General features: G+C 32.8%; 1 protein-coding gene across 3 annotated transcripts in view; it reads right to left on the bottom strand.

The window, feature by feature from the left end:
- piezo2a (piezo-type mechanosensitive ion channel component 2a) overlaps positions 1-13976 on the bottom strand; it is a 152033-nt gene that overhangs the window by 107066 nt on the left and 30991 nt on the right. For all 3 annotated transcript variants that reach the window (XR_015524630.1, XM_087308995.1, XM_087308996.1), the window contains one exon: positions 9674-9716. Coding sequence is in view for 2 of the 3 variants with exons in the window: in XM_087308995.1 (XP_087165121.1) it covers positions 9674-9716 (43 nt within the window). In the remaining variant the exon portion in view is untranslated. The remainder of the gene's footprint in view (positions 1-9673; positions 9717-13976) is intronic.

Below are 13976 nucleotides of genomic sequence, written 5' to 3'. Positions count from 1 at the left end.
ATTAATTTATTGATATATATAAATATATTTTTCAAATTTTTAAACTTATAATTTTATTTATGTATTCATTTATTTATTTATATATATTTTTAATTATTTTTTTCAGTTTATTTATATATATCCATCTCATTAGCATAAACAACAGCCCTGAGTGAGAAGCAGCCGTCTGTCCATTAGCCATTAGAATGTTTGAGCTGCTGAAGATAACGTCAGCATAGACTAAGAGGATTGTGGTTTTAGATGAAGCACAAATGACTGACAGAAGCATGAACACACACACACTCACACTGAAGCACACATGCACACCTGATCAGCACTGACAACACACACTGCTGTTTTACATATGCCACTATGCTGGCTCACAAGCATTTGTAGCTCCGCCCTCTTCTGACAAGAGCACAATCTCATTTGCATTTAAAGCGACAGTCACCAAAACACCACAATTAGGATCAAAGCCTGAGCAGGTCAGTTTCAGAGAGCTGGAGAACATTATTAGTGTGTTATTCTGAGATGAAACATCACTACAAAGATGGCCGAGATTTATTTTACATATTGTAAAAATAGGGTCCCCAAAAAGCATAAGCATCAGACTGTATTTCTTTCTGTTTGCCGAGTGAGTCAACATGAAAGCAAATCCACTGTGGACAGAAACAGCCTAAAAACACAGACTGGAAGTCATGAATCATGCGCACACTCCGTCCTCCACTGACTCACGCTAGTTTGCTCCTATAAATGACTTGTTGTTGGCTAATAAATTTAGCAGGGTTAACCAACAGCAGCCTGCCTCCAATGATAACCTGCTCGCAGCTCATTCGTATCAGCTCCAATGCCTTCCTAATGAAGATCTCCAGACCTCAGCGACACAAATTACACTCTAATTATTTGCACAGAAAACAACAGCCGGCCCAAAATGCACAGCAACGCACGCTGGGAGAGACGCATCCAGAGATGCTTTGGGTTCTGTTCTGTCCAAGAGAAACAGACGCCACAGAGCTGCGATTCAGGCCTCATAATGAAGCGTCTGTTGGATCTCCCTTGTGTTTTAATGCTCGGGGTTAATCGCACGCTCAGAAAAACAACACACGCATGATTTATGCTGCGCGAGTCCAACTTAAATAGGATTATTTTGACACGTCCTGCACCGTTCATGGCCTATTAGTGACAAATTACTGAGGAAGTCTTGTGGAAGTGTGATCTGATACGGTTTATCAGAGAGCGCCGCATGAACAATGATTTGAAGATTAATCTGTATTGAACAATAAATAAATCAGGCACGACTAAACTAACAATCTATAAACTGCTGTCACAACTAATATTATTATAGTTTAGCATTTTCAATTTATTTTTTAAGTAGTTAAATGGTTTTGTTAGTTTTAGTTTTTATTTTCATTTTAGTTTTAGGGTATTTTTGTTTTTTAATGTATATATTTATTTATTTGTTTATTTATTTATTTTTATATATTTTTATTTTTTTGTTTATTATTTAAATGTTTTTTTATTAATACATTTAAATATTTATTGAGCTATATTTATTTTTTAATATAAATTATAATGTTTTAAATGCATTTATATATATTTTTTATTTAAATTTATTTACCTATTTAAATGAACTTATTTATTTATTTATTTATTTATTTACTATTTTATGCATTTACTTATTTATATTTATAATTTGTTTTAATTTATTTTTTTTATTATTTACTTAAATGTAAAAATGTATTTATTTTATATGTTTAATTAATTTTATTTATTTACGCATTTAAATGTATTCATTTTTATTTTTATTCATTTGTTATTTTATTTATTTATTATTATTAATAATTTAAAATTTAATTTTAATTTTAGTTTTTATTTTGTGCTAATATTTTTATTTACTTTATTATATGTATATATTTGGTTTAAGTCTCTTCTTCATATTACAAATCATATCTAGTTGACTTTTTTGGCAAATTTATTCATTCATTAATTTTTCTTCGACTTAGTCACTTATTCATCAGGCATCGCCACAGCGAAATGAACCGTCAACTTATCCAGCATATGTTTTAGGCAGCGGATGCCCTTCCAGCTGCAACCTAGTACTGGGAAACACCCATACACACTGATTCACAAACACACTCATACATGACGGGCAATTTAGTTGATCAATTCCCCTATAGCGCATGTCGTAGGACTGTGGGGGAAACCGGAGCACCCGGAGGAAACCCACACCAACATGGGGAGAACATGCAAACTCCACACAGAAAGACCAACTGACCCAGCCTAGACAAAAATGTTTTTGTGTGTGGTTGATGTGTATGTGTGTTGCATTCTATGTGTGGTTCTGTGTGAATGTGTATGTGCATGTGCACACAAGTTTTACCTGTGTGTGTGTATGCATGCAATGTGTATGTTTGCAAGCTCCAGTGTGTGCGCATAAATATGTGTGCGTGGGAGGGTGAGTGTATCTGTGTTTGTGTGTGAGTGTATGCTTGTGTATGTGTGCGCGTGCACGATTGTTTGTGTGCATGTATGTTTTTGTGTGTGCTTGATGTGTACATGTATGTGTGTTTGTGTGCATGTATGCATGCATTCATGCGTATGTGCTCATGTGTGTGTGCGCAAGTGTATGTGTGGTTCTGTGCGAATGTGTGTGTGCATGTGAGAGTGTGTGCGAGTTTTACCTGTGTGTGTGTGTATGCATGCATGTGTATGCAGGCTCCAGTGTGTGTGCGCATAAATATGTGTGCGAGAGTGTGTGTGTTTATGAATGTTTCAGTGCATGCATGCAAATGTGTGTTTGTGTGCTAGTGTGTGTGTATGCATGCATTTATACATGTTTGCACGAATGTTTGTGTGCAAGTGTGTGTGTGCATGTGTGTATGCATGCATGTGTGCGTATGTGTGCTCATGTGTGTGTATGCATTCATGCGTGAGTCTGTGCGTACACAAATGTTGTGCATGTGTGGATGCCTGACTGTGTGTATTATTCATTCATTATTCATTTTCTTTTAGCTCAGTCCCTTTGTTTATCAGAGGTCGCCACAGCGGAATGAACCGGTGTGTATTATAGTATATTGTTTTATTTCAGTTAGCTTTTCAGTGAGTTGTTAGTTTTATTTATAGTGAATTAAATCTTTTATTTCGGTTAACCAGAATGCTTTTTGACCAATAGATTTGGTTTTCGTTTACCAAAACAATCTTGGTTGTTACCATAATTATAGTGAGTGTTTGTCTTGTGCTAGACTAAACACGCCCTTGTTTGGGTTGTAAACCTGCTTGTAGAACTCATAATTTAAAAGCAGGGGAAACTGATAACACTGGGACAATCCTCCTCCTCAGACTGCAGAGCAAGAAATGAAATGCTGAGATGATAACGCAAACAAAAGAGAGCCGGAGCAGCTTCAGTTCACATGTGTCTGCTCGTAAACACACGTCTCTGAAATAAATATTACTCAGATTATTGCAGCTCTACAACACATTCCTGACGGCCTGAGCGAGCCAACATGTGCCTTTAACAGATACATACTCGGCATATCTTTCTTTATTAAATACTTAAAAATATTTACTATGTTCCAATATTTTATTGCATCAGAATTTTCACTGGGAGCACAACTGAAGCTTCTGCTCTGATCTGTAGTGCTATACAGTTGCCAGGGTATTGCTATGTGGTTACTAATGCATTCATTTAGTTTTAATATATTGCTAAACCCTTTATAGAATGTTGTAAATGGTTGCTAGGATGTTACTATTTAGACATTAGGGTGTTCAGAGCATAAGAATATTGTTGTGCTGTTGGTAGTGTTTTACATGGTTGCTAGGCTGTAGATAAGCAGTTACTATGGCGTTCTTAGAGATTTAACTTATTGATATATAATTGTTAGAATGTTGTGCATAGTTGTTAGGGTGTTGCTATGCAGTTGTCAGGGTTTTGGTGTTTAAAAATATTGTTGTGGTGTTGGTAGTGTTTTACACGGTTGCTATGGTGTTGATAAGCGGTTACTATGGTGTTCTTAGAGTATTAGCATATTGGTATATAATTGTTAGAAAGTTGTACATGGTTGCTAGGGTGTTACTATTTAGTTGTTATGGTGTTCAGAGCATTACAATATTGTTGTGCTGTTGGTAGTGTTTTACACGGTTGCTAGGGTGCTGATAAGAGGTTACTATGGTGTTCTTAGAGTATTAGCATATTGATATATAATTGTTAGAATGTTGTACATGGCTGCTAGGGTGTTGCTATGCAGTTGTAAGGGTGTTAAGAAATTTAGAATAATGTTGTAGTGTTGGTAGTGTTTTACATGGTTGCTAGGGTGTTGATAAGCAGTAACTAAGGTGCTCTTAGAGATTTAACACATTGAGATATAATTGTTAGAATGTTGTGCATAGTTGTTAGGGTGTTGCTATGCAGTTGTCAGGGTTTTTGGTGTTTAAAAATATTGTTGTAGTGTTGGTAGTGTTTTACACGGTTGCTGGGGTGTTGATAAGCGGTTATTATGGTGTTCTTAGAGTATTTGCATATTGGTATATAATTGTTAGAAAGTTGTACATGGTTGCTAGGGTGTTGCTATGCAGTTGTTAGGATGTTAAGAGTTTTGGAATATTTTTGTGGTGTTGGTAGTGTTTAACATGGTTGCTAGGGTGTTAAGTGGTTTCTATAATGTTGTTAGAGTTTTAACATATTGATATATAATTGTTAGAATGTTGTACATGGTTGTTAGGGTGTTGCTATGCAGTTGTTAGGGTGTTTTAGAATATTGTTTTGGTGGTGTTGTTGTTTTACATATTTGCTACGATGTTGATAAGTGGTTACTACAGTGTTCTTAAAGACTGAACATTGATATATAATTGTTAGAATGTTGTACATGGTTGCTAGGGTGTTGCTATGCAGTTACTAGTGTGTTCTTTGAGATTAACACATTGCTATAAAATGTATAGAATGTTGTATGTTGTTGCTATTGTTATATAATTTAATGAGTCATGTCCATCATTACCAGGGTGTTGCTATGCAGTTGTAAGGGTGTTCAGATTATTAGTGCATTGTTGTACTGTTGGTAGTATTGCTGATGGTTGCTAGGGTGCTGCTATGTAGTTGCTAGGGTGTTGTGAAGTGGATACTTGGATGATCTTAGTGATTTAACTTAATTGCTGTGTGGTTCGTAATGTTGAAGGTGGTTGCTCGGGTGTTCATAGAGGTTTAACAAATTGCTATTTAGTTTAAATAGCATCTTGTACTAGGGTGTTGCTATGCAGTTATCGAGTGTTCAGGGTTTAACTATATTGTAGTGTTGTTGGTAGATTTTTGGATGGTTACCAGGGTGTTGCTATGTTGTTACTGATGTGTTTATTATTTTAAAACTCTAGAAATACCTTAGTGACCAAATAGCAACACCCTAGCAACCATGTAATCTAGAATATAGAATAAATACTCTGAGCACCGGAACAATGGCATTACAACATGCTGTTGCTAGGGTGTTCAGAGTGTTTCTTCTACATTGTAGTAAATAGTATTAGTATATGGTTGCCAGGCTGTTGCTATGCAGTTGATATGGTGTTGTATCATTTTATTATATATTTTCTAGAGCGCTGTATAAGAGTGTTACCGTGCAGGTACTGAGATTATAGAGTGTTTAAGCATATTGCTGCACAGTTGGTAGTGTTGTAGATTGTTGCCAGGGTGTTGGTTTGCTGTTGCTAAGGCATTCCGAGTGTTCTAAGCATGTTGCTATGTGAAACATGACTTTTCCTGTTGTGAATTAAAAGTCTGCAGTGTTTTGCATTGGCGTTATCTCACTGCAGACATCCCAGCAGCTGCATAAGGCATTATTATGTAATCTGGCTCCGGGCACTTCATCATAACACATATGGTTTGCGCTAGACTTCCAGACACTGCTCTTCCTCCACAGGCAGGTAAATTACAGATGTCTGTCACTAACATCATACAGATCATGACTAACATGCGTGTTTTAAGCACTGCCAGCTGCAGTGAACAGACTCTGATGATCTGGCTCCAGTCTCCTGCTCGCCGCCAACTGGGCCAGTGCAATGCTAATGCTGTAAGAGTCTGCCAAGTTACCGCACATTAGCATGAATGGACAAATGTTTCTTCAGATATAGGCCAAGAGATCATATATTTACACAGAAGAGCCTTTTTATTACATATGTCTGGCAAAGTACAACATTGTATATGCATGCATCATATACTAATGCTGTTAATTATATTTAATATATATTAAAATATACATTACATATACAAATAATTACATTTAAATATATATTTTTTATTTAAATTAATTTAATTTTAATAATTTTTTATTTTATATTTTTATTTATTTTATTCTATGTTATTTTATTTAATTTCATTTTATTTTTGAAATTTCATGTAATTTTATTTATTTTTATTTTATTTTTTATTTTATTCCATGTTTTTTTTATTCAATGTAATTTTTTCATTGTATATTATTTATTTTATTTTATGTGATTTTATTTTATTTCATTTCATTTCATGTAATTTCATTATATTTTATTCCATGTGATTTAATTTAATTTAATTTAATTTAATTTAATTTAATTTAATTTAATTTAATTTAATTTAATTTAATTTTATTTCATTTTATTTGTCTGAACAGTTCATGCAATGTTATTTCCTCCAGTTTTGTATTGTGTTTCATACTGCTATGTTACGGAAGTGACAGTAATGAAACTTTAATTTGCTTCACTACAGTTAATTTTAAAGCTAGTATTTATTTACCCTGAATGCAATTACATAAATAAATCTAATGAAATTGTCATGTTATTGCAGCCATAGCCCTTTTGATAAAAAAAATACACAAAAAATTATAATGAAATATTTATCTTGATTTATAAAGTAAAATATATGGGTTTTCTTCTCGATAAAATATGAATAATATATTTAAATATTTTTTGAATGATTTGACAGTTACAAACTGACATATAAACAACATAAAACAATAAAATAATAATAATAATAATAATTTATTCCTTATTTATTTTCTTTTTGGCTTAGTCTCTTTATTGATCAGGAATCGCAACAGCGGAATGAACCGCCAACTTATCCAGCAAATGTTTTAAGCAGCGGATGCCCTTCCAGGTGCAACCCCATCACTGCAACCCCATCATACACTCTCATTCACACACATGCACTACAGACAATTTAGCCTACCCAATTCCACTATAGCGTTTGTGTTTGGACTGTGGGGGAAATCGGAGCATTAACCCAGCCGAGGCTTGAACCAGCGACCTTCTTGCTGTAAGGCAACTGTGTTACCCGGTGCATCACCGTGACGCCAATTCAGACTCAACATTGCATATGTTGTGATGAGACTACTGTGTATGTGCACATTGCGATATCGATGCTGAATCTATATACTGCGCAGGCTTATTTCACACACTAGTTTGTTTGCAGCGTGTCCACTTGGTCAGCGTCAGTCGCCTGCTTCCCAGAATGCCACTGTTTTAGCAGGAGACGCCATCATGCCCAGAGAAGGAGACTCAGAGACACCGGCCACTTACAGCAAAGACAAATCATGTAAACAAACAGGATTACAAAGCTGAAAAGAAGAGATCTGCCACCCACAGGCTCCTAATAACAGAATCAGATTTAGGCCTGTGCCAACCAGTCAGTGAGTCTCTGCGCATGATATAATAATGTGTCTATGGGTGTGATCGGGAGCTACTGTTATACAGGAAACCAGTTTGCCTTTGAACTTTAACATTGTATAAGATCAAACAGCTCAGATCCCGCTTAAAGAGACTACACGAGCACAAACAAGTGAGTGTTAATGATGACGGCGGGCTATTTGTGAAAGAGAAGGAGACTTGTGTACTTTAAATCTCACAAGTATATATCACTGTCACTGCTGTATTACACTGTATATATTACAACATTACAGTATATACTCTCAGTTAATGAATGTTCCAGCATACTGTAGTATTAAATATAGTCACCAGATAATAAAGTAAAAATACTGTAGTATACTTTAGTTTTTACTCCAGTAAACTGGTGTATTGTAGTGTAATATATGCTATAGTTGCCAAAAACTACAGTATTGGGTCATTTGTTTATATTGCTATAGTTGTTGTGTTACCGTAGCAACTGTACAATCACAACAATCAACCACTATAGTTGTTGTGTTACCATAGCAACTGTAGAATCACAACAGATCAACCACCATAGTTGTTGTGTTTCCATAGAAATTGTAAAATCACCAGAACAGATCAACCACTATAGTTGTTGTGTTACCATAGCAACTGTAGAATCACCACATTAGATCAAATCTCTATATTTGTTGTGTGTCCATAACAACTGTAGAATGACCATGATCAATCATTAGTGAGTGACGAACACCTTTGTACCTGCCTAGCAATAGCTTAATGACCACACAAAATAGCATAGCAACCACACATAACACCCTAGTACCTGCATTGAAACAACCTAGTAACCACATAGAATAACAGCCACACATAACACCATAGAAATTCATAGTAACCACACATAACACCCTAATACCTACCTAGCAACCCCCTAGCACAGACAAAAATAACATAGCAACCACAATGAACACCCAAGTACCCCCCCTAGCAACACCCTCGTAACCAAACACAATCACCCAGCAACCCCACAGAACACCCCCTAGCAACCAAACAGAACACCCCAATACCTGCCAAGAAACACCCTAGTAACCACACAGAATAACAATCACACATAACACCATAGTACTTTCTAGCAACAACAAGAAAAAACATATCAGCCACACAGAACACCCAAGTGTCCCCTAGCAACCAAACAGAGCACCCTACTACCTGCCTAGCAACACCCTATTAACCAAACAGATTAACAGCCACACATAACACCCTAGTAACCAAACGGAACACCCAAGCACCCCCCTAGCAACCAAAAGAATGACATAGCAACCCCAGAGAACAGCCAAGCATCCCTAGCAACCACACAGAATAACATAGCAACCACACAGGAATTCAAAGCCTTCAGTCTAGACTTTTTCAAGCCACCATACAATTCCAATCCAAGCACATTCTTTGAAATAGATATATGTGTGTAATTATAAATTATGAAAACATTGGTTGGACGACACAATACCATTATATTGCTTTTTTTTCTTTTATATATACATAAAAAGAATAATATTACCGCATATCTTTCATTATTCTGTCATAAGAGAGCGATGGACCTGTGAATGCTTTATCATTTCTATTGTGTTCCATTGTGTTGTTATTCAGCATTAATGACGGATCATCCATCTGACCACAGTGCTCATCACAGCCTCCAAAGAAATTAAATTAAAAATTACTACATAAAATAAATAAACAAATTAATAAACAAAAATAAGAAAAAATAAATAAAAAGGATAAGAAAAAAATATAAAAATATATTTCAAATCTAAATTTATAAATTGTATATATATATATATATATATATATATATATATATATATATATATATATATATATATATATATATATATATTATATAAATATATATATAATGTATTAATTAAAAAATAAAAGAAAATAAGTAAAAAAGAAAAAACTTAAATGAAGATGAAAAACAAATAATAAATAAATAAAAACATAAAATAAAAAACAGTCACTATATAAAATTTATCAATTAATTAATAAAAACCTAAATCTCATTCATCATAAAAAAAAAATGTCTTACCTTTCAAAGCCGATCTGTCGTATCGATCTCTCCCATGATGAACCTGCAAAAACAAGAAGAATGTAAAGTCTAGAAGGGATACAGCTGCAGACACACACATCATCCATTCACTCACTCATTTTCCTTCAGATTAATCTCTTATTTATCAGGCATTTCCACAGCAGAATGAACCACCGACTATACCAGCATATGTTTTACACAGCGGATGGCCTTACAGCTGCAACCCAGTACTGGGAAACACCCATACACACTCTTTCTCTCACACACACACACACACTCATACACTACAGCCAATAGTTCCTTAATTCCCCTATAGCGCACCCGGAGCACCCGGAGGAAACCCACAGCAATACGGGGAGAACATGCAAACTCTGCACAGAAACGCCAAATGACCCAGCTGGGACATGAACCAGCGACTTTCTTGAGGCCAGAGTGTGAACCACTGGGCCAACGCGCCACCTTCTTAGATATAATAGGAATCAATAAAAGCACAGTGTGTGTTGGTCCGCTGACTCCTGGAATGCTCTACATTAGACGTGTGTGTTTATAAGGACACTTCCAGCTATTCTCCAGCATTATAAAGACACACTGTTGTATTTCTGCCAACACAAACACACCGCATCGCTCAGCTGATCCTCCCAGACAGGAGAAAAGGGCTGAGATTTGATGGATTATTAATGATGTAATGAGTGTGTGGAGTGTACAGTATGTCAAAATACAGTTCAGCTTAAAATTATCATTTACTCTCAATCAGGAGGTTGTAAACACACACACACACACACACACACACACACACACACACACACACACACACACACACACACACACACACACACACACACACACACACAGCAGATGTCTGGCATTTACACTACAGAGACGTTCACCAATGCGTCTGGAGTGTAAGATCAGAGTTCAGGAGGTTTCTTGTTAACATGTATTGCTGGATTGGAGGACAGAGCCTCAGACAGTCATATGTTATAACAGCTCATAAAACAGCTCAGAGAATAACTGTAGAGGACAAAAACTTTGTTTTTCTGAGAGAAAATGGTCACAATTGCAGGATTTACAGACAGAAGTACAAGAAAAAAACTTGCAAAAGTTTAGTTTAAAATGTCATAAATAAAGTCTATTCTGGGAAATAAAGTCAAAATTGCACCAAAATAAACATTCAGAATTACCAGGAATAAAGTTTCAATTGCAATAACAGCAGACAAGCATTAAATAAAGTCAAAATCGCATAGAAAAGTTTACAAACATAGTCAGAAATGCAGGAAACAAAGTTAGAACTGCAACGCAAAAGACTTAATTAATGAAATCTAGATAGATCAGAGGAAAAAGTCAACATTCAGAGAAATAAAGCTATAAATAAATAAATAATAAACAAACAAATAAATAAATACAATCTAAATTACAAGAATTTAATAATAATAACAATAATAACAATTAATAATAACAGCAATGATAATAATATAAATAAGTAATAATAATAATAATAACAATAATAAATTAATAATATAAATAAATCCAGTCAGAATGGCAAGAATGGAAGTCAAAACTACAAAAAATAATTTTGTTACTACTACTACTACTAATAATAATAATAATAATAATAATAAATATTAATAATTGTATTAATATTAATAGTAATATTATTAATAATAATAATAATAATAATAAAATAAATTTAGCCTGAATTGCAAAAATTTAAGTCAAAATAGCATATTAATATTATTATTAATAATAATGACAAATTATAGTAACAATAATAATTATTATAAAATAATAAGAATACAAAATAATAAAAATAAACAAATAATAATAATAAACAAATAATAATAATAATAATAATAATAATAGTAATAATAAGAATATCTATACAAAAAATTAAAATAAATAAATTCAGTCTGAATTGCAAGAATTGAAGCCAAAATTGCATATTAATACTAATATTATTATTATTATTAATAATAATAATAATAATAATAATAATGACAAAAAAGTTAGAAATAAAGTTAGATTTGCAAGTCCAAATTGCAGAGAATGAGTGTGTTGTTGCGCTGGCGCCAAACTCCACCAAATTCTGTCAGTGCTGACCTGAAGGAAACGCAGGGTTACATCTCGCCTTTGTTAGGAAAGAAACGTGCTGTATTTTTAGAGAGCGGCGAGAGACCCGTCCTGAGGAAACTGATCTTTATCTGCTCTCAACATGTGGAGGAGAGAGAGCTGCGTTTGTTCTCAGTGCTGCTTCAGTCATACAAACACACACACACACACACACACATTCACCTATATAAACACATACACACACACACACACACACACACACACACACACACACACACACACACACACACACACACACACACACACACACACACACCTAAACACAAGCATACTCACTCACACACACTCACTGAACTCTTAATGCATACATTCCAGCTTTACCACATTAAGGACATTCTGAATTAATATTTCTTAGGGTTAAGATTGTAGCATTTATATATATTTTTTTTTGTCTTTTTTTTTCCTTCTCATAGTTCTGATTTGTTTCCTCCTCCTCAGATTTCTGCATAATTCAGTTTCTCCTCTGCTCTTCAAGTTCACCTCTGAGCTCATGTGAGAGAGTGAGTGAGGAAAGCCTCAGATCTGCAGATGGACCGCTTTATCTGTAGCTCCGCTCCACAGAGAGACTCTTGTTTCTCTTTACTGACGCACGTTTATGAGCAGAGAGATGTCATTTTTGGCTGCGCTCTGCTTTACCGCATCGCACAGAAACGCTCTGTAAACACGCCAGTAATGAGACGCCGACCGGCGATAAAGAAAAGAGCTTCATTCTACTCTCTTAAAGGCACAGTTCACACAAAAATCTACATCTACTCCCCATTTACAGTAGGAGTTTCTTTCTTCTGCTGAACACAAATGAAGATACTGTGAAGAATGCTGGAATGAAAGCAGACATTGATGTCCATAGTAGAGGATGAAAATACAATGGAAGTCAGACACTGTTTTTATTCCAGCAACAGGTCTGAAAGAAGTAAAAGATGAGAAAATGATTGGGGGTGGACTGGCCCTTTAAATCAAGACATGTTGACACTTAAGCTGGAGCTACACTGACATATGAATATTTCTATGTGATATAATATAATATAATAATACTACATAATGTAACATATTATAATATAGGACAACAAACTATAATATAATATAATATAATATAATATAATATAATATAATATAATATAATATAATATAATATAATATAATATAATATAACCTAATATTAACATAATATAATATAATATAACCTAATATTAACATAATATAATATAATATAATATAATATAATATAATATAATATAAACTAATATTAACATAATATAATATAATATAATATAACCTAATATTAACATAATATAATATAATATAACATAACCTAATATTAACATAATATAATATAATATAATATAATATAATATAAACTAATATTAACATAATATAATATAATATAATATAATATAATATAATATAATATATACAATAAACCATGAAGCAAAAAGTGAAGTCGAGTAAAAATTACAACAAAAAACAAGACAAGGCTTGGATATATAATTTAAATATATTAAAATGATAATATTATATTGCAAGTCATCATTACGTCTTTGTTATATTATATATTTAATAACATACCATTAATACCATTACACTATACCATTAAAGCAAATATTTAATCAACAATATTAAGCAGAAATCATTTGACGGGTTTTATTTTTATTTATTTTTTTATTATTGGCTTTCGGTTTTCTGAACTTTCGAGTACATTTACTAAAATTACTTACTATGTTATTTATTATAATAATAATAATAATAATAGTATTAATAATAATAATAATAATAATGTTATTAGCAGTAGTAAATGAATTAATATTAATAATACTACAACTAATAATATTAGCATCAATTTTATTATTATTATTATTGATAATAATAATAATTATTATCATTTTAATAATTATAATTATAGCAATTATGATGATATTAATAATAATGACATTAAAAATAATAATTAAACAATAATAATAAGAAGAAGAATTATAAATAAATAATAAATAATCATTATAAATGATATTATAATAACAAAATTATTAATAATAATAACAATTATAGTAATAACATCATTAATAATAACATAAATCATATTAACACTAATAATAATAACATCAATTATAATAATTATAATAATAACAATAATAATAATAATTATAATAATAATAACAATAATAATAATAATAATTACTATAAT

Source organism: Danio rerio, chromosome 24 (genome assembly GCF_052040795.2).
Source record: "Danio rerio strain M-AB ecotype USA chromosome 24, GRCz13ab, whole genome shotgun sequence".
NCBI classification, from domain to species: domain Eukaryota; kingdom Metazoa; phylum Chordata; class Actinopteri; order Cypriniformes; family Danionidae; genus Danio; species Danio rerio.
Note: the sequence above shows the minus strand (reverse complement) of the source record. Positions and strands in the feature narration are given on the sequence as shown.